Raw genomic sequence first — 25,977 nt, forward strand, 5'->3', positions numbered from 1 at the left:
CTAAAAAAAAAAAAAAAAAAAAAAACACAACTTGAAAATTACTACTGAGGGATTGGATTTCTATCAGCCTTAAACTAAAAAAATAAACCCTTGTGCTTGTTTTCTACTACTATTTTTTTTCTGCAGTATTGGGGATTGAACCCAGGGCTTGCTAGGCAAATGATCAATCAAGAGCTACATTCAGTCTTTTTTAAAAAATTATTTTTATTTTGACACAGCATCTAAGTTCTCCAGGCTGGCCTCAAATTTGTAATCTTTTGGGCTATAGTTCAGTGGTAGAGTGCTTGCCTAGCACGTGTGAGAAACTGGGTTTGATTCTCAATAACATAAAAATAAATAAATAAAATAAAGGTACTGTGTCCATCTACAACTAAAAAAATATTTTTTTAAAAAATTTGTAATCTTCCTATCTCACCTCCTGCGTAGCTGGGTTTACAGGTATGTGCTAACATGCCCAGCTCTTCTACCGCTAAACCACAACCCCAGCCCACACAGCTCTTATTTTACTGCTTATATAATGAACACGATTTGCGGCTGGGATTGTGGCTCAGCAGTAGAGCGCTTGCCTCGCACAGGAGAGGCCCTGTGTTCGAGCCTCAGCACCACATAAAAATAAATAAGTAAAATACATATATTGTGTCCAACTACAATTTAAAAAAATAAAAGGACATGATTTTGTGACACCTCTGGTGTTAAACATAAAGTGACTCTTAAATAGAAAAGAGCTATTATTGTCTTTTTAAAAAAAATATTTAATTTTTAGTTGTAGGTGGTGCTGAGGATCAAATCCAGTGCCTCATGTGTGCCAGGCGAGCACTCTACCATTGAGTCACAACGCCAGCACCTACTGTCTGTCTTATAAATAAGTGTTCCCTACCCCTCCCCTTGCCCAGGGCCTCTAGCATGCTACCCAAGTGCTCCAGAACTAAGGTGCACTCCTTGCTCTCCAATAAATTAAAATAGATTCTCAAATGCTGAAGAAAAAAAAAATACTACAATCATAGTTCATCCTCACCCTCCACCAAGTTACAGAACAAATGGACCCAAAGGTCTCTCTCTACCTTTCTAGTCAGAAATTTTAGCTCTTAGTAAATTTCTTTAAATACATGGTTCATAACATAACTTACCTGAATTTAGGATTTTCAACTGTAACTACACCAACTTCTATTTCTGAAGGTTTGAAATCAATTGATAGAACAGTAGACAGGCATGTGATTGCAGTCTGAAAAAAGTATTAATATTAAAACATAGTATTTCAAAATTATAAGAATTTTATAATCCTAAGCTTATTCAAATAATATGAGTTCATCAAACGCTATTACTTCTGTTCCATATTTTAGTAATATAGTTCTATAGCCTATGTTACTAACAGATTGCTTAACTATAATGTGTCATCTGTCAATGATGGTAAACTTACTTCTATTATAGCAAGCTATAAATTAAAGGGGTACATGAAAAAATAGGATGCTTTATATAAAATTTTATTTGTGGGGTTCGGGTTGTGGTTTAGTGGTAGAGCACTTGCATAGTATGTGTGAGGCACTGGGTTCAATTTTCAGCACTGCATATAAACAAGTGAATAAAGTAAAGGTCCAGCAACAACTAAAAAAATTCTCATATATATATATATATATATATACATATATATATGTATGTATATATATATACATACACACACATATATAAATATAATTTTTTAAAAAGTTTATTGGCTTGATGACCACTATATGCAAGGTATTACACTTACTGCTGATGTGAGATGGAAAGAGAATAAATAATTATACAATTTGTACCTTCAAAGATTTTATAGTAGTAAGAATTTAAGAACATTTAAAATCTGATGTATTAATATAATTACGAATTTAAAAATTTAAGAAATATTTTAACAAGATCTATTATCTCCAAGATGAAAACTTTACATCTCTCAGTATAAGATAAACTACTAACCAAATATAAAAGTTTATATTTATTTATGTATATGTGTGTGGGGAGCAGTATTGGGAATCAAATCCAGCTTTGAGTATGCAGGCAAGTGCTCTACCATTGCGCTATATCCCAAGGCCCCACATAGAAAAGTTTTATTTATTTATTTATTTTGTGTGTGGTACTAGGTTCTCACATGCTAGGCAAACACTATCACTGAGCTACATCTCTAGAGCCTAAATAAAAAAGATTTCTTTGTTGTTGTTGTTTTGGTACTGGGGATTGAACCCAGCCAGGGGCACTTTACCACTGAGCTACATCCCTAGCCTACCCTGCTTTAAGTTTTTTATTTTTTTAAATTTTAAGATGGGGTCTAAGTTGCTTATAGTCTCATTAATTGTTGGTGCTGGTCTTGAACTTGCAATATTCCTGCCTTGGCCTCCCAAGTCTTAGGGGTTACAGGCACATGTGTCACTGTACCAGACTATAAAAGTTTTAAATGGTAATTTTTCAAAAGCATAATGTTAGTCTTCAGAAAGGCCTTAGTTCCAGATCCTCAGATCCAAAATTCTGCTTAATTTTGTTGGCAAAAATAAAAGGCTTCTTGGGTTGGTGTTGTGGCTCAGTGGTAGAGTGCTTGCCTAGCACATGTGAGGCACTGGGTTCGATCCTCAACACCACATAAAAATAAATAAAATAAATTCATTGTGTCCATCTACAACTAAAGAAAAAAATTTTTTTTTTTTTAAATAAGAGGCTTCTTTACAGTCTAAGATTACTAAATACTTGGGTAAGAATTTTAGCTTGTTCTTTGTCAATTTAAAATTTACCAATTGTAATGAATAATTTCCTTAAGAACTCCAAAGCTGGTTTGGTGGTGCATGTCTGTAATCCCAGCAGCTTGGGATTTACAGCCAGCCTCAGCAACTTAATAAGGCCCTAAGCAAACTTAGTGAGACCCTGTCTCAAAATGAAAGATAAAAAGGGGCTTAGGGATGTGGCTCAGTTGGTAAGTGCTCCTGGGTTAAACGTCCAGTAGAAAAACAAAACAACAAAACCAAAACCAACCAACCAAACAAAAACTCCCCAAAAGAACCCCATAGAAAACTAGCTACACTATCTTGCATCCCAGATATGTGTGTGTGTGTGTATTCCCCCACCCACTCAAATCATTCTGAGTATGTACTTTTTTTTTTTAAAAGAGAAAGAGAGAAAGAGAGAGAGAATTTTTTTTTTTTAATATTTATTTTTTAGTTTTCGGCGGACACGACATCTTTGTTTGTATGTGGTGCTGAGGATCGAACCCAGGCCGCACGCATGCCAGGCAAGCGCGCTACCGCTTGAGCCACATCCCCAGCCCCGAGCATGTACCTTTACTAGGAAAATGTGTGCTTCCTTGAGAATTCGGTATGTGACTATTTTTCCTTTAAGACCAAAAGAGCAATATCACTGACTTCTAACCTTTTCACTTTTGTCACCAGGAAGCTTAAGCCTAATGTGAGTCTCTCAACTATAGTAACCATGAAAGTCTTTGGGCCCTACTCTTATTCATATTTTCCCATTTTATCATGTGTATTCTGTTGAAGCCTATTTCCAATATATTTATGAAGCAAGACAGGAATTAAGTGATTAAAGAAGTCTTCATTTTTCTATGTCATTTGAATGACATCAGTTTTACTATTAAGCTGACAGACTTTGGTCTTGTGATATAACTCAGGAATAACCCTTTTAAGACTATCAATTAGGCAAAGATTTTCATTGTTCTACAAAGCATTAAAAAAAGTCAATTCTATGGGTTGGGGTTATGGCTCAGCGGTAGAACACTCTAGATGATCTAGCACGTGTGAGGCACTGGGTTCTATCCTCAGCACCACATAAAAATAAATAAATAAAGGTGCTGTGTCCAACTACAACTAAAAAAATATTAAAAAAAAAAAAAAAGTCAATTCTATTTGGTTAACTTACTTCTACTGTCTGTTCAAATGTCCAGTCAAATTTCTTCTTCACTTTTTTTTCAAGGAAGCTGGTTGACTCAGTTTGTTTAACTCCTGCTGCAGTGGCTTTAAACCCACAGTAGTAACCTGCAGGATCACACTTGTACACCTGAGGGCCTTGTTCTTCATCTATACCAATTAAAATCATACCTAAAAAGAAACACCCTAATTAAATATATTATACCTTTCTTCTACAACAAAATTTCCTCTTTCTTGTGCTATCACAGAACTGTTGCTAATTATTATTCTGGTCATCAATTTTGTGACATGTGTTTTGCTTTAAGAAAAGTGACAAAATATGTTATCAGATAAATTAGGCAACAAACAAATTTCTATTTTGCAAAAGGATGTATCACAGATTAAGAAATTGAGTATTACAAATGTAATTTACAATTTTTCTAATCTATGCTACTACCCAAAGCATACTTATTTGAGCCCTTAATCCCTTATGATGTTACCTGGTCAAATAAACTTTGAAAACATTTTCATTTATCCCTTTTATAGATAATAAATAACAACATATTAAATGCTCTGAAATGTTCTGTTGTAGATTGGCTTATTTAGCTTTTATTCAATATTTCTTATACTCGAATCAGGTGTTATGGTTTGGATGTGAGGTATCCCCCAAAAGCTGACATGTGAGACAATGCAAGGTGAAATGATTAGATTGACAGTCTTAACCCAATCAGTGAATTAATCCCCTTATATGGATTAAATGAGTGATAATTTAAGGCAGGCAGGGTGTGCCTGGAAGAGGCTGCTCACTGGGGCATACTTTTGGGGTATTTATTTTGTATTTGGTGAGTGGAATCTCTGCTTCCTGATCATCATGTGAGCACTTCCCTCTACCACATTCTTCTGCCATGATGTTAAGCCTTACCTAGAGCCCCTATGAATGGAGCCAGCTGTCTATGGACTGAGACCTCTGAAACCATGAGCATTCAAAATAAATTTTTCCTCCTTTAAAATTGTTTTTGTCAGGTCTTTTAGTCACAGAAGCAAAAACTTGACTTAAAACACCAGGACTACTTTTTTTCTTCTTTTTTTAAACTTAAGAAATAACTACTAAGGTTCCAGGGAACTAACAATGTATGGAACACATTTTGGAGCTAACTGCATACCTTTATACTGCTCATCTCTCTTCCCACTGGTATATGCCCCCTTAATAAAGTCAGTACAAACCAATCTTTAAATTTAATATAACTTTATTACTACAAATCTAAGTGTTATCACACCATGGACATACAATTAAACATCATAATCAAACTTCTTTCTATTCAACAGAGCAGATAATAAAGTATTTAAGTAATGGCTTAACATCTGATTTCTTATACTCTAGATTTGAACCTTTTATATAGTGTCCTATAATAGAATATTCAGTATTAGCCGGATACTGTATTCAGTTATAGATGTTTTATACTATCTACTAATGAGGAATTTTTCAACTTTATTTTATTGACACTCTACAAGATGCCAGATATCTGCTTTATTTAAAAGTTATGTCACCTGTAATTTTCTTTTTTTATATTTTGTAATTTAATGGATATGGAGTACAAGAGCAACACAAAATACCCACTTACTACTTGGAGGAAGCAACAAATACTTTACTCCAGGGTTTAGAAAAATGAGAAGGGTTTAACAGATCATAAACACATGAAGGACAATCAAAAGGACCAACATATACAAAGACACTAAGACATGAAAGGGCAGGGTGCACCCCAGGAACAACAAAAAGATCCATACATTATAGAGTTTTCTGGTAAGGGAGAAGAAAAGAGCATAAGAATCAGGGTAAATGGGAATAAACTATAAAGGGTCTTGATATTGTTCTAAAGAATTTGGGATTTATGCTAAAGCTGATTAAGAATCTATTTTTATCAGGAGGCAACAATAAAAATTCAATTTTAGGATAACTCATGAGTTAATATGGAGGATAGACTAGAAAGAAAAGGGAGAAGAGATTGAAAAATTAGCTAAGCAACAAAAGCCCAATATGATGAAAAAGTAACACGAGGCAGAGAAGGAAAATATACTTAGGCAAAACTTGATAATGACCAGAAAGGTGGCATGAAGACAAGAAAAGAGAAGTTGAGAATGAATGTAGAAAAATAGCAATAACTTAAAGTTTGAAGTGTCTGTGGGATATAGAGGGACTTGGTTAAGATAATGCATGAGCAATTGGTACAGAGGTAGTAAGTGAAGTTATTCAAGTGAATGAAATTTAAGAGAGAAAAGAAGGACCAAGGTCAAAACCAGGTGAGCAACAACATTTAAGGAATCAACAGAAGAGGATGAGCTAAAGAAATTAAAAGAAGAATACTATTTTAGAAATCAAGGGAGAAATACTTTTTAAGTAAAAGGTCAGCAGAATCAGATACTAAAGAGAAATATCATTACATTTAATTCTCATGAATGACAATGCCAGAAACAAACATGTATTGAATTTTTCAGGTTAATTTATTCACTAAGTCTAAAAATGGGTAAACTTTATCCTTCTCTCAATAAAATTCTATTTGTTTTCAAAAATAGGAATTTATTCTAAAAACGTGAATTATAGGCCTGTGTGTTACTAATTCTTTAGAGTGGTCAAAAGAAGTAGCTACATTGTCAAGATGCCTAATTTAGGTATTTCCATGGAATTAATTAATCTAGAATTCCAACAGAATACCTTAACAACAGCCCAACAAAATAGGAACTTGGGTCTTTCGAATCACACACTCAAATAGAAATATTTTTATTAAAAAAATCTAACAGCACCTAACGCTTAAAGATATCTATCATACTGTTTTGAAACTTATTCTTCATTCCTGATTTATTAAAATATTTCCCCACCTTATGTAATTTCTAAATCACATGTTTAAAACCTAAATATCTCTAAACACGTTTCTCAAAAAAATTACAACTGATCAATTATTTGGGAGGCTTAGGAGACTTCTTAGTATACTTACAACAACCAAGTGGCCTCATTTCAGCATTCTGTGTGTAGACCTGAGAAATATCAGCAATTCTTTTACACAGCATGTCCACAGGAATCTCATAGCCATACTTGTATTTCCAATTAGCTGCTTCATAGCGTGCCCTTTGTACCTGGGATCTGCTGTCGGCTTATAGCATTAAAAATAAAAGACAGACAGACAGACCAAAAAAAAAAAAGGTTTACTTCTTTAAAAGGAAAGAATGAACCTGAACATCAGGCAACTTCCTTTCCATAAATACCTATACCTTTCTGTATATCTCTATTATGAGTTAAGAAAAGTCTTCAAAATGGGGTCCACTATGGCCCTTTCTCCCACCAATGAATATGGAATGACTCAGCAACAAGGTTTTTTTTTTTTTTAAAAAGATGAAGCTTGTCAAGTACACTGGCCCTTGCCTGTAATCCCAACAACTCTGGAGGCTGAGGCAGGAGAATCTTAAGTTTGAGGCCAGCCTCAGCAACACTGTAAGACCCTCAGCAAGTTAGTGGGACCCTGTCTCAAAATAAAACATAAAAAAGGACTGGGGAAGTAGCTCAGTGGTAAAGTCCTTGGATTCAATTCCCACTACCACCAACAAAGTAAATAAATAAAAGAATGAACCTGAAAGTAAATAAATAAAAAGATACAGCTCTATATACTGCATTGCCCATTTATAATAAACCTTTCACCAGTTGTCACAATTATTTTTTTTTTGGTCGGAATAGTTTCTATAAGAGTCAAATTACTTCCCAAAGCACAAGGTTTTAGGACAGAGAATAATATCACTTGATCTTTGTTTCAGGCTTGAATTTTCCCTTGATTTCAAGAAACAGAAACCCGAAGTAATTTTCTTTGAGTTGTTGGGGATTGAACACAGGGGCACTTTACCACCGAGCCATATTCTCAGCCCTTTTTAAAATTTTTGAGACAGGGTCTCACTAAGTTGTTGAGGCTGGCTTTGAACTTATGATCTTCCTTCCTCAGCATCCTGAGTTGCTGAGATTACAGGTGTTGTATCACCACACCTGGCCCCTAAATAATTTTTATAGTATTTCTTACCCATTTTTAATCAGTGTCATGATTACCAAATTTGAGCAAGACATAATGACTTAGGTCTCCTTAAATACTAACCACATCTGAAATACAGTTTCTATGAGAGGTGCTTCAGCCTATTTTCCCTAAAAGTAGCATAAAGACCTGATACCATTACATTTCCACCTTCAAAAACACTCATAAACTGGGCAGGGTGGCACATGCCTGTAATCCCAAGCAGCTCAGGAAGCTGAGGCCCTAAATAACTTAGTGAGAACTTATCTCCAAAATAAATAAATAAATAAATTAAGAGTGGGAGAGGGAGCCTGGGTATGTAATATAGTGGTTAAGCAAAAACCACTCACAGTACTCTTAAAATATTGTTTCTAGCCTGAGAGTATCGCATATCTACTTATATCACCTAGAAAAATCAGGCACTTTGGTGCTCTAAAATTAAATGCAAAACTCAAAAAAGTATTTGAAGAAAATAACATAAGGCTAGTATATTTAAACAGACATCTAGCTGATTACCTGTCATTCCAGTCATCACACAGCCAATGTTTTCAGTTATCTTGAATAAGTGAGTCACTGTGCTGGAATCCAATAATTTGTCCTAGTGAACAAAATAAATCAAAACAATTAAAAAAAGAGAAACACCTTACAGGTCTCCATAATTATAAAAACATTATGCAGCAATAAACTATATAATGTTACTAGACATATAAAGTATTCTAATCACTTTATGGTTAAAACCAATTGGGGGGGTGGGACTTTGTTTTCCTTTCCTAGATATTTTTCCTGTGGGTTTGTTAAACTTGTATCAAGGTCCTAGAAGACAAAAAATTTAGAAATTCCCTTGTGCTCATAATCATATCACTGAATTTAACATGTTACTTCTGTCTACTCAGCTAAACCATTTATAGATGCTCAACTAATACTCCTTGAATAACTAGTAGGAAAGCAGTCAAAGCAAGAATAATGTTAACATATGAATAAAGTAATACACTTTTGTACAAACTCATGAAAAACTCTCTTGAGATGTAATACTTACAGGTACTTTCTTCTGTGTGACAATTACTGCACAGTCTTTCCCTCTGACAGCTACTGATGTAAGACCACCCTGGTTTATAGCCTTAAAAGCATATTCTGAAAAACAAATAGGTTTCTTTAAAAGGTAGAATAATTTATTATAGATTCATACAATGCAATAACAAATAGTCATTAAAAAGAAAGAAATTGCCTGGATACAGTGGCACATGCCTATAATCCCAGCAAGTTGGGAGGCTGAGGCAGGAGGATCACAAGTTCAAAGTCAGCCTCAGCAATTTAGCAAGATCCTTAGTAAATTAGTGAGACCCTGTTTTAAAATAAAGATAAAATAAAAAGGGCTGGGATGTTGTTCAGTGGTTAAGCAACTCTAGGTTCAATCCCCAGTATCAAAAAAGATAAAAGGATGAGGCTGGACTGGGGATGTAGCTCAGTGGTAGAGCACTTGCATGTGTGAGGTTCTACCCAGATTCCATCCTCAGATCCACAAAAAAAGGAGAAAAAAAGAATGAGGTTGAGCTATAAAAACTAACATGGAATGCATCTAAGATATATAAAGTCAAAATAATAAAAATCTAATTAAAAAAAAAGTTAAGCCAACTCTTTATTTTCCATTTCCATTTCACTGAAATTATGAGGCTCAAGCCTCATAATTTAAGTTTTAATTTAAGTAATTTTAATCACAGTTTTAATTTAAGTAATTTTAATCACAGCAAGTCTTTACTGAACATGTTTTATCATTTAAAATTCGTTTTGGAGCCCAGCCTGGAGGTGCACACCTGGAATATCAGTGACCTGGGAGTCTGAGGCAGGATCACAAATTTGAGGGCAGCCTCAGCAACACAGCAAGACCCTGTTTCAAAATAAGTAAAAAAGACTGGGGATGTAGCTCAGTAATTAAGCACATCTGGGTTCAATCCTCAGTACCCTCACCCCTGCCAAAATAAATAAAATTTTGGGGTTGAGGATGTAGCTTAGCGGCAAGCTCTAACACTACAAAAAGAAAGAAAAGTCTGTTTTGTGGGTCTTTTCTTTTTTTCCCAGGTCAAATTCAGCTGCTTTAAAATTTATCAAAACTTAATATTTCTGTTAGCTTTGTTCAATAACTAATTTGACCACATGTGGTTTTAACTGCTTTTAGATTATTTTGCATTGATTTGTCTACCAAGCTGAATTTTTCTGGATCATGCTTTTTGCAATTTTCATGTTACCTTCAACATATGGTTCTTTTGATTATAGATGAGACTATCACTTGCTGTGTTATTCATTTCTGTAATATTTAAATTTAATAATAAAGATATTGAAATTAAGAAAAAGCAGCAAAACATGTTCATTGTAGAAATGTGGAAAATACAGAAGATAACTAAAAGGAAAAAATTATTCATAATACTAATTATATACATTTTGACTTGTAATACATTATTTCATGATTCTGTCAAGTGTTATTCTAGACAAGGTTTTGATGCCTGGCTTCATCTGTTCAAAAAGTCACAGTGATAGGAACTAGTTAAGAAGATACTACCTATGAAACCAAAGAATTTCCTTTAATAGGTGCTGTAATAAAAATTATCTAATATTTCTAAGTGGCTATATATTTAAGATAGAACAAAAGAATAAGGCAAAAAGATTCTAGAAAAATCACCTTGAAAGAAATCCTCAACTCTAGCTTAAACTGGCTAACTATAATAACTAATTTTTATCATTCTACTGTATTACAACTCCTCTCATCCTCCCTTCCCTGTTTTGGTGTTACTAGGGATTGAACCTAGGTATACTCTACCACTGACCTACATTCCCAGCCTTTTTAATTTTTTTTTTTTTTTTTTTTTAAATAAGGTCTTGCTAAAGTTGACAAGGGTAGCCTCAAATTTGTGACCCTCCTGCCTCAGTCTCTTGAGTTGCTGGGAAGTAGTTACACCTTTGTGTAACCCTCTTTCCTTGAGTGTAGTCAGCACCTAGAACCCACTCCTAACATACAGAATATGGTAAAGTTGATGGAATGTTATCTTTATAACATTATATAAGACTTGTCTCGCTGGCCAACTCACTCTATAGATTCTTCTTGTAAGTTTGATAAAGTAATTGGTCTCCAGATTATAGTCATCAAGAAGCTGGGGCTCTCAATTATACACACAAAGAAATGTATTCTGCCAACAACCCCAGTGAGCTTGGAAGTAGATTCTCCCTTCAGGCAAGTCTTCAGATGAAAACACAGACCAATTCCAGTATCATGATTGCAGGCCTGTGAGTTCCTATGCAGAACTAGCTAAGCTGTGCCCAAACTACTCCTGACTCATAGAAACCATGAGGTAATAAAATATGTGTTGTTTAGACAGCTAAATTTGTGCAATTTTTACAAAGCATGAAAAGTTAACATAGCTTTAACTGCTTTCATTAGGAAGTCTAAAATCAGTTACCTAAATTTCTACTTTAAGAAGCTAGAAAAGAGCAAAGCAAAAGTAGTTTTTTTAAACAAAAACAACAAACCAATAAAATTATACACCCTGTAGTAGGCTGCATAACAGCCTCCCAAAAGATACCCATGCTCTAATCCCTGGAACCTATGAACTCTATCTTCAAAAAAAGGAGGTCTTTTTTTGAGTACCATATATTGAACCCAAGAGCGCTTAACCACTTAGACACATCCCCAGACTTTTTATATTTTTATTTTGAGACAAGGTCTCACTAAGTTGCTTACAGCCTCAATAACTTGCTGAGGCTGGCTTCAAACTTGTGATTTCCCTGCCTCAGTCTCTCAAGTCACTCAGATTAGAGGTATATGCCACTGCACCCAGCAAAAGGGGAGGTCTTTGCAGCTGTGATTGCTCAAGAGTCTTGAGGAGCTAGGGTTGTGGCTCAGTGGTAGAGCACTTGCCTGGCATGTGTCAGGCTCTAGGTTCGATCCTTAGCACCACATAAAAATAAATAAATAAATAAATAAAGGTATTGTGTCTATCTACAACTAAAACAATTTTTTAAAAAAACTAATCTTGAGATGGGGGGATTATTCTGGTAGGTTCTAAATGCAACCAAATATATCTTTAGAAGAGGCAAGTAGAGAGAGAGATCTGAAGATGTTAGCCTTGAACATTAGAATGAGGAGGCAGGTCACAAACCAAGGAATGCTGGCAGCTCTAGAAGCAGAACTTTGGGCAGGAACAGATTTTCTTCTAGAGCTTCCAGAGGGAGTGCAGCCCTATCCAGCACCTTGATTTCAGACCAGTAAAACTGACTGGACTTCTGGCCTCCAGAACTGTAAGAGAATATATTTCTGTTATTTTAAGCCATCAAGCATGTGATAATTTGATAAAGCAGCCACAGGAAGTGAATATAATACCCGAGCTAATCAAGAAGATAAGAGCTGCCAGGCGCTGTGGCACACACCTATAATCCTAGTGGCTCGGGAGGCTGAGGCAGGAAAATCGTGAGTTCAAAGCCAGCTTCAGCAATGGCGAGGCGAGGTGAGGCGAGGTGCGGTGCACTAAGCAACCCAGTGAGACCCTGTTTCTAAATAAAATACAAAATAGGGCTGGGGATGTGGCTCAGTGGTCAAGTGCCCTGAGTTCAAGCCTCCGTACCAAAAAAAAAAAAGATAAGAGCAGCCAGGTGCATAGTGGTGCATATTGTAATCCCAGAGACTCAGCAGGTTGAGACCCTATTTTAAAATAAAAATAAAAAGAGCTAGGAATAGGAATGTGGCTCAGTGGTAGGGCATCCCTGGGTTCCATCTCCAACACCAAAAAAAAAGTCATGGACCCAGTTAATTCACGTTGGTTTAGAATGCAGGGTAGGTTTCCTAGAGATTTTAATTAACTCAAAGTGAAACATCACATGAAGGTAAAACCAGGAGTTTGTTTTTCTTGGGGAAAAAATCTGGTAACACTTGATCTTCATTCTCACATAATAACTGCAGCTCAGAGTAAAAATTACCCAAGGCTGGACATGTATTTTGCAGTTTCCCACAGGTACCACCACCTCCTATGGCATCTCATCTAGCCTTTTCACTCACTGGCATTACTTATTTGATTTGTGTAAGAGCTGCCAGGCGCTGTGGCACACAACTGTAATCCTTGTGTGTGTGTGTGTGTGTATGTATGTATGTATGTGTCACTCATGCACTAAATGAACACTTCCTCAATATTTAATGCACAGTAAGAGCCACAAAAGACACAGTACCATCACCCAAGGTAATACACACTTTTGTCATGCAAAATAAAAAATACCATACATATAAAAATGCTTCTCAATAGAGGTACACCTGTGAATTTGTCAGGATCCATTAAGGGAGTTCTCTTTGCTCTCTCTTTAGACTTAATGCTGTTCTACAGAACTTTAGTGGTGATGGCAATGTTCTTTATGTTTGCACTGTCCAATATAATAGTCTTCAGCCACATGTAGCTACAGAGTATTTGAAATGGATTGGTGGAACTAAGGAACTGAATATTTAAAGTTTTTAGTTAGGAAAATCATTCCAACTATTCCTTTCCTGATTCTCTGAGAACTTTCCCTCTCAAGTATTATTTTCTCTAGGAGTCTGTCACTTTTCCCTAACCTTGGATGATTTTATCCTGTAACATGGATTCAGTTAAACCTATATAATCACTACTAATTCTGTCATCTCTAGTTCTGGAACCATATTTGCAAATTTGTATTTCTTCCATATACATGTCTGAAAATAAGCTCCTTTTCTCCATAAATCTGTTTCTTTTCTAATAGTGCTTATCTTGAATAATGGTATTACTAGCCACTCAGTTTTTCAAGACACAAACTATCTTTTATTTTTCACCTTCTTCTTCTCTTAGAAGCCTTGTCTGGCCCTCCTTAGCAGTCAGTCTAGTTACTTCCCATAGTACCTTTTGTTGTGCCATTATTTTAGTACTCACCATGCTGCACTATAATTTTCAATAAAGGTTAGCATAAATGAATCCCCATTTTAACATTATCATCATAAAACATATTTTCAGAATAAATTCCAGGAAACTAGAAAGTGCCAGAGTAAAGAATTCAGAGAACACCCACACCTAAAGAGTAACCTTCAGCTGGGTGCGGTAGCACATGCCTGTATTCCTAGCGGCTAGGGAGGCTGAGGCAGGAGGACTGCAAGTTCAAAGCCAGCAGCCTCAGCAAAAGTGAGGTGCTAAGCAACTCAGTGAGACCCTATCTCTAAATAAAATACAAAACAGGGCTAGGGATGTGGCTCAGCAGCCAAGTGCCCCTGAGTTCAATCCCCAGTGCCCCCCCCACCCTCAAAAGAGTAACTTCTAAAGAAAAACTAGGAATGTAAAAAAGTAGTATCACATGTTACAGAAGAAATAAGCAACATGAAGTCCAATAAAGAAAACACAGAAGAGTTTGTGGGCAGCATTTTTTTAATATATGTATATTTTTAGTTGTAGATGGACATAATACCTTTATTTTTATGTGATGCTAAGGACTGAATCCAGTGCCTCACATGTGCTAGGCGAGCACTCTGCCACTGAGCCACAATACTAATCCCTGTGGGCAGTATTTTAAATGCATTTATTTATTTATTTGTTTATTTGCCATACACAATAACTTTATTTATTTATTTTATGTGGTGCTGAGACTTGAACCCAGTGCCTCACACATGCTAGGCAAACACTCTGCCACAGAGCCACAGCCCAAAAGTTAGAATTCAAATTTTGGTAACAGTATCTTAAAACACTTCATTTCCATCACTAAAAGTTTTTGTTTTGACTAAAATTTCAAAAACTTTCAAGACTAAAAACACCATTATGCTAATAATGCACAAATGCTAATTTGTCCTTGAAAGTTCAACATAATACAAGAAAACTGTATTAGCCCATTCCCTAGTTTTTCCATGGGTAAGATTATAATAGATTACATTCAACCCTAAGCTTAACTTAAATACATAGTAAAATACCTCAAGTATTAGGTGGAACCACATGAAGCTGCCAATATTTTCATATAGTTAATTCAGACAACAAACCATCAGGTTAGGAAGTAACCTTGCTCACAAACCAAATGGTTAATAGTTGTTTTATAAACAGACATGTCTTTTCCACAGTAATCTCTTACTTACTTTGCTTCCTTCCCTACAATTTTGCCCAGCACTTTCCCAATTTTTCTAGTATGCATTTATATAACACCAGCACAAAACAAGAGCTAAATATAAAAGGTAGTGTGTGGCAAAAGTTCAGGACAAGCACATAGTATCAGACAATGGCTCACAATGTTAGCAGCTGACTCTGATGGTAGCAAGAGGAGAGATGCTAACCTCTTTATGGATCGATCCTCATCAGGCTTTACAACACATCTACAGGTGATTCTGAGGGTCTACCAATTATTAGAAATGCTATTCAAGGCTTTTTCCACCATAATTTTGTTTAAAATGCTGTACTGAATTTAGGGTTATAAATATGATTTTCCCCCTATACAAACATGAGCTGGAAAAATAAAAATGAATTGAGAACCATACATGCCATTAAGTTTGGATAATAAAAAAAACAAGATATTCCACTGCGGCAAGGAAGGATAGTGTATCTATATTCCATTTCAATACTATGTGCCTAAAAACTTTCTGTTAAGATTTTTTTGAAGCTGCTTATTCTGTCTTTTCCTAAAGTTGTAAGCTACATTATCAGGAACCGTGACTCATTTCAGTGCTTCCTAATATTTTACTTTTTAAAATGATGATTCTCAATGGAGTAGGGTCACTGGAAATCTTGGCACTGACATAGGGAGAGGGAGAATATGACATTTGAAAAATACAGTAGTCTTCAATTCAATCACCTTTTATGTAGTAAATATATATACATATACACACACACACACGCGCGTAAGTATGTATGTATACACACACACATCTAATTTCAAATCAGATTCAAGGAGGGCATGAGGAGACTGGGTTGAGAAACACTGCTTTAAAATAAGAATTTTTTCAATTGCAAAAGAAGCAAACAGTTAAGTACAGCCATCACGATGGCTCAGCCAGCAACAAACTGCATATACAATAGTAGTCCCCTTGCCTAGAGATGTAGTAGCTGTCTTATTCTGTGCAAGTATACACTATGATAGTCACACAACAATGAGATCAACTAACTAGGCATTCTCATCATTAACTGATATATGATTGTACTTCTCAGCTCATTTATTTGAGTTTCTACTCCATTTACATCAGCGACTTGTTTCTCCTTCTTTTTTTGGTACTGGCAATTGAACCCAAGGAGCACCTAAGTACTGAGCCATATCCCCCAGCCTTTTTAAAATTTTATTTAGAGACAAGGTCTCACTGAGTTGCTTAGGGCCTCGTTGAGTTGTTGATGCTGGCTTTGAACTTGTGATCCTTCTGTCTCAGCCTCCTGAGCTGCTGGGATTACAGGTGTGTGCTACAGCGTCCAGCTATTTCTTCTTCTTCTTTTTAAAAAATATTTATTTATTTTTTTAGTGGTAGTTGAACACAACATATTTATTTTATTTATTTATGTTCATGTGGTGCTGAGGATCGAAGCCAGAGCCTTGCATGTTTGAGGCGAGCTCTCTACCGCTGAGCCACAACCCCAGCCTGTTTCTTCTTAATAGCAATACTTACCGAAACATTTGAGTGCTTATATACTGGGCACTGTTCTAAGTGCTTTGCACATATCAACTCATAAATCTTGGTGCCTAGGGGAGGGGGGATAGTAGAGGATAGGAAAGGTAGCAGAATACAACAGTTACTAATATGGCATAATGTAAAAATGTGGATGTGTAATCAATGTGATTCTGCAATCTGTATTTGGGGTAAAAAAGGGAGTTCATAACCACTTGAATCGAATGTATGAAATATGATATGTCAAGAGTTTTGTAATGTTTTGAATAACCAATAAAAAATAAATAAATCTTGGTGCCTCATAAAACTAGGTAGAATCATCTCCATTTTATAAATGAAGAAAATTCTCACATTTGGTGTGGAGATGACTCGAATCCAGGAACTCTGGCTTCAATAACATAATAAATACTACTTTCACATTTTATTTACAAACTATCTTTTCCAATCTCTCTCTACCAGTCCACTTCTTTTGAGTTCCGTAACAATATGCTTCATTTAGAAGCAACTAGGCAGTCCTCACATTCAACTGGCAGACAAATCCAAGTGACCATCCTATTCTTCTTTGCCAGACCTATCCGGCAAAGCATCAAAAAGCACGAGAGGAGCCTTAAGCAGCACGGCTTGCCAACCACATGTGGTAGCACAAGCCTATAATCCCAGTTACTCAGGAGGCTAAGGCAGGAAGATGGTAAATTCGAGGACAGACTGGGTAATTTAGCAAGACCCTGTTTAAAAATAAAAAGGACTAGGAATGTTGCTCAGTGGCAAAACACCCCTGGTAAAAATACACACATACATAAAAATAAAATAAAAAGGGCTGGCGTTCAACATGGTGGTCCATGCTTGTAATCCTAGCTACTAGGGAGGCTAAGGCAAGAGAATTACAAGTTTAAGGCCAGTTTCAGCAACTTAAAATATAAAATATTTAATATTTGTATATTCAAAATAAATAATAAAAAGGGCTAGGTAGATGTAACTCAGTGGTAGAGTACCCTGGATTCAATCCTGAGTACATCACACACATACAAAAGGGCTGAAGGTGTAGCTCAGTGGTAGAGTTATTTGCCTAGCATGTTTAAGGTACTAAATTCAATCTCCAGCATCAGGGGGAAAATAATGTAGCCAACCTTAATTTGATCAACTAGATTTTCCCCACTGGTAAACTAAGGAATTGCTCAAATTAATTTTTTTTTTAAAAAGGAAGTTTTAAACTGGGTGTGGTGGCACATGCCTGTAATCCCAGGCTTAGGCAAGAGGAATGAAAGTTTGAGGCCAACCTAGCCTCAGTGAGATCCTCCTCAACTTTGTGAGACCCTATCTCAAAATAAAAAATTTAAAAAAGGACTGGGATACAGCTCAGTGGTAAAGAACCCCCGAGTTCAATCTCCAGTACCAAAAATAAAATTTTATTGTATATATTTAAGGTTTACAACATTATAATATACAAGCTAGGTGCCCTGAAATTAAATTTCTTTTTCTGCCCTGCTGCAGTTCTGGGAATGAACGCATGACCTCACACTAAATTATGTTCTATTACTGAGATACATCCCTGAAAACTAAATTTCAAACCTAGGTGTTCTAATTTTTTTTTTTTTTTTTGGTGATACTGGGTATTACCCAAGGATGCTCTAACACTGAGCTATATCCCGAGCCCATTTTATTTTTTATTTTGATGCAGGATCTTTCTAAGTTGCTGAGGCTAGCCTTGAACTTGCAATCCTCCTGCCTCAGCCTCCCAAGGCACAGGGATTACAGGCATGTGTCACCATCCCCAACAGTACTTTATGATTTTTAACATGTGCAAGCAAAATACCTGTGTACATATATTAAGAAAAAAATTTCAAATACTACCAAAGAGTATAAAATGGGGGGAAAAAATCTTTCTCCCTACTTACTAGGAGCAAACATTGTCAATGTTATACTTTTACAGTTATAACGTTATGTTTAGAACTGTAACTTTCAATTTATACCTCTATTTATCAACTTTAGACTACATTTATTTATTTGTTCTGGTACTGGGGACTGAACCCAGGATCTCAAGCATGCTAGGTTAGTGCTCTACCACTGAGCTACACTCCTCCATCCTCGACATTTATCTCTTTGAGTCTTAACTATGGAAGATGAGGAACATTCTTACTTTTCCATTAATCTTTTCTTCATCATCACTCTATTTTTGTTATGTTATTTTCTGGCAGTTAAGATTAATAATTTGCACCTTACAATTCTTAGATGCTTTGTCTTTGGAGGATTCTAGAGTTTATAAACCTAATAAATAGCATTTACAAATAATGAGTATATACATATATTTCACAGGAGAACTAAGCATAGATGGATCCAAAGAAAGGAAAACATTCCACATCTACAGAACTACTAATTTAATAGACCCTCCACCCCCCAAAGCCAAAGAATCAAAAAAGCACGTGATAACATTTATGAGGAATTAGTATGCAGCAGGCATGCATTGCCTTATTTAATCCTCAAAACAACCTTATGAGAAGGAATTATTATTAGCCTAATTTGCAAAAAGATACTAAAGCAAAGATTACACAATTTGTCCAAATTAGCTAGTATAGAACAGGGATCTCAATCCAGGTATGGCTCCTGGGCCTGAATTCTTCACCACTATACTGCTTGCTCATACTAACCATTCTTTCACTTTCTTTCTCTCAGCAACGTGTAACTGATGTCCTGAATAGCAGAAGAGTGCTATTCAACAAGGCACAGATATTAAAATCATTCTGTTTAGATCTTAAACTTGTTTTGAACTGCATGTTCTCTTCCAAATCCTATTAAAATGACACTATATTCAGCCTTTCTATTCACCAAATCTGAGAAACAATATAAACTATGCTTTGAAGGCCAAACACAGGGGTGTACACTTGTTATCCCAGCAACTGGGGAGGCTGAGACAGAAGGACTGCAAGTTTGAGGACAGCCTCAGCACCTCAGTGAGACTGTTTCAAAATTAAAAAAATAAAAATAAAAAGGTTGGAGATGTAGCTCACTGGCAAAGTGACTCTGGGTTCAATTCCCAGTATAAATAAATAAATAGTCTATATTTTGGGGTTGGTAATGTAGCTCAGTGACTGAGTGCTTCCCTAGTCAAGTGTGAGGCCCTGGGCTTAACTTCCACCACCATAACAAAAACAAAAACAAAACAAAAAGATGCTTTATGGCTAGATTCTACAATGCAGGATATAGGCAAGACATAGGTCTAAGTGTGGCTTTCTCTGTTCACAAATTAAAAAGCACAAAAATAACACTCACAGCAGTAGTCCAATATAGGAAAATTCTTTAAAATTCATGAATAAAACACTAAAAATGAAAAATCCTCAAGGAGACAGCTGTCATCTCTTTGTTTTATATTTGGTCATATTTTTCAATTGAGGTCAAGTTAAAAAGGTTACTGATTCAACATGATGCTGTTTGTTGCCACATTATATACAGTATGTAGCAATATAATGAACCTGTTCCATCCAAGCTTTTTTTTTTGGTGGTGTTGGGGATTGAACCCAGGGCCTCTGCATGCAAGCGCTCTACTACCTAGTTACATCCCCAGCCCTCCAAGTGTTGTTTTTTTTAGTTGTTAATAAACCTTTATCTTATTTATTTATTTATATGCAGTGCTGAGAATCAAACCCAGTGCCTCACACATGCCAGCCAAGTGCTACCGCTGAGCCCCAGCCCCTCCTCCAAATTATTTTTACTTCTGTTAAAAATTTACAGGTGACTAGAACGTCATTTATAGGCTACCTTTCTGCTTACGATTTTTTTTTCTACTTAAGATTTTTAAGGACACTAAGGTAGTAAACTAAAAAAATAAAATAAAATAAAACTATTACAGACCAGATGTAAAACAGAATCTTCTAACACTAAATTCTCTATGGCAAGAGGTCAAAGGCCTGCTTTTAATAATAACCTAACTCCGACATTACTGCAATTGAACTGAATTGAATAACTGATAACTAGTTTAGGATTCTTTTCACTAAAATTGATCTTCAGTAACAGTACATCATACCTCATCTAAAATTCAGAACCAGCTTTTAAACTTTAGGAGCAATCCCATAGGTGTGGGTTAAAAGAAGATGCCAGTTTCAAGAGCAGCTCTATAACTGGAAGCCATTCATTCTATCTACAGTTTTCCAAAGATGTCTTGAACTTGGTAGACACTTGAAAATTGGCACTTCTCATTTTCCTTCTTATCCATTTGGTTACATATCAATCACTTCCTTTAAGCTGTGAGCTCCAAGTATGGGACAGAGTGTAATATTTATTTTTGTAACCCCTAGAAACAGCACAGGAACCTCTGAATGCTTGCGTGGATTTAACCACAGGACAAGGAAGTCCATGCTGCAAACAAAGAAAAACGGGGCATTTGAGTTGGGAAGATAAGGAAGCAATCATTTCAAGGAGATAAGACTCTGGGCCTATCAGGACAGAATGGAAATGAAAGGGCTTCAGGAAGCCAGAGGCAGGCATTAGTCCTTGTCTGCCTTAACTCTTTGTGTTCAGGCGCTGCGGCGCTCGCCCAGACGAGGCCAGGCTTTCGTTTCGCCTTTGGGACCCAGAAGCCTGCTTCCAGACGGGTGTGAACACCAACGCACTCAACCTCGACTAGGCGCTTCCTTCCCAACTCCGGCCCTGCTTCAGCTCCAGACTAAACTCGGGTCGCGTCTGCTTGCTCCAGGCCGAACCATGACAGGGCAATTCAGGTGGACCATCGGGCGAACTTGATTCACTCACCTACTTGGTAAAGCCGGCCCTCGGGCGAAAAAATGGTAATGTGGCGGTCAAAACCAGCGCTGGAACCACGGGACATGTTGGTACACCCACTACTTCAAACAGTCTCGGGGCCCCCGGAGCTCCGGCACCAGGCGTACAAACCCCTGCGGAAGTTGCAGTGACTGCTTCCGGGGCACCGGCCGGTCTTCTTCCGCTCCGGCCGGCCGAACTCACGGCCCTAGCGTTCATTCAAGCGAGGAGGGAGTTTTAGGGTCCCGCCCCCATTAGGGGTGGGACGCCGAGGGCCGAAGGTCTTCGGATTGCGCTTGCGCCTGGCTTGCTCTTGAGCTTGTGGAAGATGGTCAGGTGAAGTGGGGGTCGTGCAGTCTTAGGGCTTGCATGCTGAGAATGAGTTGACTACAGCAAGAACGAAGCAGCTAAATATTAAAAAGAGAGAAGGTGTGTGTGTGTGTGTGTGTGTGTGTTTGGGTCAGCGGTAGCGCACTTGCCTGGCACGTGTGAGGCACTGGTTTCGAGACGCAGCACCACCTATAAATAAGTAAAATAAAAGATCTATCAACAACTAGAAAAAAGTATTTTTAAAAAAAGAACGAAGCAGATTTCTAGGGCTGCTGGGTAGTTATTTGCCTATCAGTGTGATCACGTAATGTAATCACATCTCGTTAGTAGTGGCATCTTACATCCAACCTGTGTCTGACCTGAACGCTAGTTGTTCTTCCTTACTTCCACGTTACTTGCCACTTTCCTTCCTACGACGGAGGCGGGGTGGGTAGGATAGCAGCTGCAGTAGCAGTAACCCTAAAATGTAGGCTCTGAAGGGGTTCAAGTAGTCACTGGAAAGAACGGAATTTTCTTCTATCCTGGCAAGATCTTCCTTTGGACAGCAATTTTTTTTTTTTTTTTTTTAAGAAGTGGAACTAAGGTTGAAATACAGGTAATGGGGAAATCCGGAGGTTAGCAGCCTTGATGGATAATGAACAAGATCAGAAGGGATGAGCAGGTTAGTGTTGGATGGATTAATGATAATAATTCCAAAAAAGGGGATGTCCCTTGGGAAAACAGCAGGTGGATTTTCAAATTGTAGAAACGTGCTAATTTTGGTTTTACCCAAATGAAGAGTCCTAGTTAATGAATACAAAATGCAAAAACATAATGTTGGCCGAGTTTTCCCCCCTAGAACCAAAGAATGTCTAAGAACATCATAAAAGAATTCCAATTTCTCAAGAGTGGTTTTTAAAAATAAATTTCTATTTTATTAACCTGAAAAAGAAATTCAAAACTGAAACATAATTAAGAAAATAGTAAATGCAAACAGCATCTCTGGAACATAGGGTACTTTCCAGCTCTAATTGTACTGATAAGAGTTGTCCCTTCTGGTTCAGGTCTCCACTGGCAGAATCAAGTCGACCTTTTGAGTATTGTTTTCTGAGAGAGAGAGCGCGCTTGTGTTCTGTAATTGCTATAGTTTGCCTGCGAATCATAGAATTCTCTGTAAGGCTGCTAGGAGGATGAACTCATTTAATCCCTCTGTCTCAACAGCCTGCCCTATGCTGATGTCTCAAATTAGGTCTTACACTGAACCTGTTTTTGAAGCTGAATCTTCTCTTCCATACTAAGCCACTTGGCATTTCAAAACCCAAAATGTTTAAAACAGAATTCCTTATCTAATCTCTTCCCTCTCAAGCCAATTCCTGCCTTTTTACTACACATTCCAAGTACTCAGCCAAACCTTGCTATATTCTTTTTCTTTTGGTATTAGGATTGAATCCAGGTGCTTCACCACTGAGTTACATCCCTATCCCTTTTTAATTTATAGACATGTCTTGCTAAATTGCCCAGGCTATCCTTGAATTTGGGATCCTTCTGCTTCAGCCTCCCAAATTGCTGGGATTACAGGTGTGTGTCGCCATGCCTAGTTGAATAAAATCTAGTCTTTAGCATTCAAAGCTGTTAACCTATCTTTTCAGCCTTTTCTTCTATACTTCATTCTCCTATTTCTATTCCTGGATAATACTGGCACTGCTCTGAGCTGCACTGCCTGATCACCCCTCATTCCCCAAGCTCCTGTCTCCTTTAAGGATCATTGATTCTAAGAAGCCCAAATCTGCCAGTGATCTCTTTCTTACTTATATGGCCAGGGCATATTATTTGAATCTTTAAATAGTCTGAACCAAATGAGATGGCCTTTTTCCCCGTTCTGGGGATTAAACCTAGGGTTTCATGCATGGTAGGTTAAGTGTTCTCTGAGTTAGAGATGGCCATTTTTGTGGGTCAGATATTGGCAATTACATGGTTTAGAGTCAGATGTGTGGGTTTCATCAAGAGTGGCAGGGCAGAGGCTGGGTACTTTTCATCTCTGTATCTTCCACTACCCCTGGCATGGGGATTGGTTCATAACAGCTCAACAGTGACTATTAAATTGAACAGAAAACTGTAGAAAGGGAACACTGAGAAATGTTTTCATAGCTGCAATCTTTTGCTTCCTTTGTAGACATGATTCTGGATATTCACTGTCCTATAGTGATGGGATATTTCACACCCTGCAGGCTGTGAGAATTATTTCACACATTTGAACTTTTTTTTTTTCTTTCCTTTTTTGGTACTGGGGATTGAACCCCAGGACACTTTGCACTGAGCTACCTCCCCAGCTCTTTACACATGCGTACACACACACACAAACCCACTTTTTTTTTTTGAGATGGGATCTCACTAAGTTGCTTAGGGCCTCAGTAAGTTGCTGAGACTGGCCTTAAACTTATGATCCTCCTGCCTCAATCTCCTGAGTCGCTGGGATTACAGGTGTGCACCACCATGCGGCTCATTCAAATTTTGAGGCATAAAACATGATATGTACGTTTTAATACTTTTTAGTATACTTCCTGGATGGAATCAAATTCATTTTCAATACAAACAGATTGAAAGCTAGATTAGAACCACAGTCTTCTTGAGGGCAGTGGCCTTATGTATTTTGCTCACCAGCATCTCCTTAAACCAAACAGGGCCTAGCATAAAGTAAGCATCAGACCATTCACAGAATGTACATGCTCAGTATTTAAAACTTGTATTATGTTTTTGTGTGTGTGTGTGTGTGTGTGTGTGAGAGAGAGAGAGTGGTACTACAGATTGAAACTAAGGGTGCTCTACCTCTTCTGGCCCTTTTTATTTTTTAATTTTTAATTTTTTTTTGGTACCAGGGATTGAACCCAGAGGCACTAACCACAGAACCACATCCACACGTCACTTTTTTTTATTTTTTATTCTGAGACAGGGTCTTGCTAAATTGATTAGGTCCTTGCTAATTTGCTGATGCTGATTTTGAATTTGCAATCCTCCTGCCTCAGCATCCCAAACTGCTGTGATTATAGGCACATGCCACTGCACCAGGCTATTTTTAATTTTGAGACAGGGTCTCACTAAGTTGCTCAGGTAGGCCTCTAACTTTTGATCCTCCTGCCTCAGCCTCCCTAGTAGCTGGGTTATAGGTGTGCACCCAGTTTGTATTTCTTTATTTGAAAAGACTTATGACTAAATGAGAAATACAAATTTAAGTTTTTCCACATAGGCAAATGAATTCCTCTGGGAAATCTTTCAGAAAGACAAAACCTTTGCTGATTCCAGTGCAAAGGGAAATCCCCTGTAAGTGGATTTCATGAATGTGTGCCATTGGCCACCAAGCAGCAGCTAAGCTGCTTAGCCAGGTGGACTTCCCCCTGGGTCAGGGAGCTTTCACTGTAGTCTGGGCACCAATACTTCTGCAGCTTTAACATGAGCCTGTGGGGCAGATTTGCTGTGTCTGTGTGGAAAATTTGATCTTTCTCTTTGGGGCAGGGGGGCACTAAATTAGGTTTTTGAAATGACTTTCTGGGTTTTTGAAAAATTTTAGAGATGACTTGACATCTCGTGAGTCTTGGAAAATTTCCTGGGGGCCTCTGTTTGGCAAGGCCTATATTCTCCCCGGGGGTGGAAGAAGGTGGAAGGTAGAGGTTACCCACAGGCAAAGGTAAGAAATAGCAGTGTAGATTCCCAGTGACTGCTGAGATGCTGATCATATGGTGCTTAAAGGCAAGATAAGAATTTAGCCCTTAGCTTAAGGCACTCTGCTGGCAGTTTCAGTGAGCCAAGGGAATAGAAAAATGAGGCCTGGGTTTCCATGGATGTTAGCAGGAATTGGAAACAATGCCCTGTGAGTTGGCTACAAATACTGATCATGGAGTATTTTAGAAGAGTTGAGATTTCCTGATGTTAAGGATCCCCAAAAGACAACTGTGGCCAGGACAGCTAGGGATATAACAGCTTTGGGTAAAAAATGAGAGGGAAATAGGACTCTGCCCAGCTCCCTGGCCAGACTTTCTCCAGTCCAGAGCCTCCTGAGAGGACTCCTTGAGGGCAAGAACCTGACCCTATTTGTATCTTTCCATTGTTTTAATCTTTCTAAGATCAATCTCAGGCCTGCAAGTTCTTCCTGCACTATACTAGTTATGATTGGTTACCTAGGAGTACAGTAATTCTGAATGAGTCTTGGAGAAGGAAAAAAGGGTGATTTATCTGCATTCTAATTCTATCACTTATGGGCTAAGGAGAAGTCAAATGTGGGCCAGGGTGTGATTTCTGTGACTTATATGAGGTAACTTCATTATGCTTCTATTCATATGCCCTTCAAACCCCTTACTTGGCCAGTGAAATAATGCTCCTCAGCCATCTTGTCTAT

General features: G+C 37.4%; 1 protein-coding gene across 1 annotated transcript; it reads right to left on the reverse strand.

Annotated features, from left to right (window-relative positions):
- Window positions 1-1,064: 1,064 nt before the first annotated feature.
- Window positions 1,065-21,489, reverse strand: Psma6 (proteasome 20S subunit alpha 6). The gene is made up of 6 exons (XM_015491523.2): window positions 21,270-21,489; window positions 8,958-9,052; window positions 8,438-8,519; window positions 6,866-7,021; window positions 3,889-4,067; window positions 1,065-1,222 (listed from the first exon to the last, which is right to left on the reverse strand). The coding sequence occupies exons 1-6, from the start codon at window positions 21,343-21,345 to the stop codon at window positions 1,124-1,126; spliced, it is 687 nt and encodes a 228-aa protein (XP_015347009.1). The 5' UTR covers window positions 21,346-21,489; the 3' UTR covers window positions 1,065-1,123.
- Between the last annotated feature and the right edge of the window lie 4,488 nt (window positions 21,490-25,977).

This window comes from Marmota marmota, unplaced genomic scaffold (assembly GCF_001458135.2).
Source record: "Marmota marmota marmota unplaced genomic scaffold, marMar, whole genome shotgun sequence".
NCBI classification, from domain to species: Eukaryota; Metazoa; Chordata; class Mammalia; order Rodentia; family Sciuridae; genus Marmota; species Marmota marmota.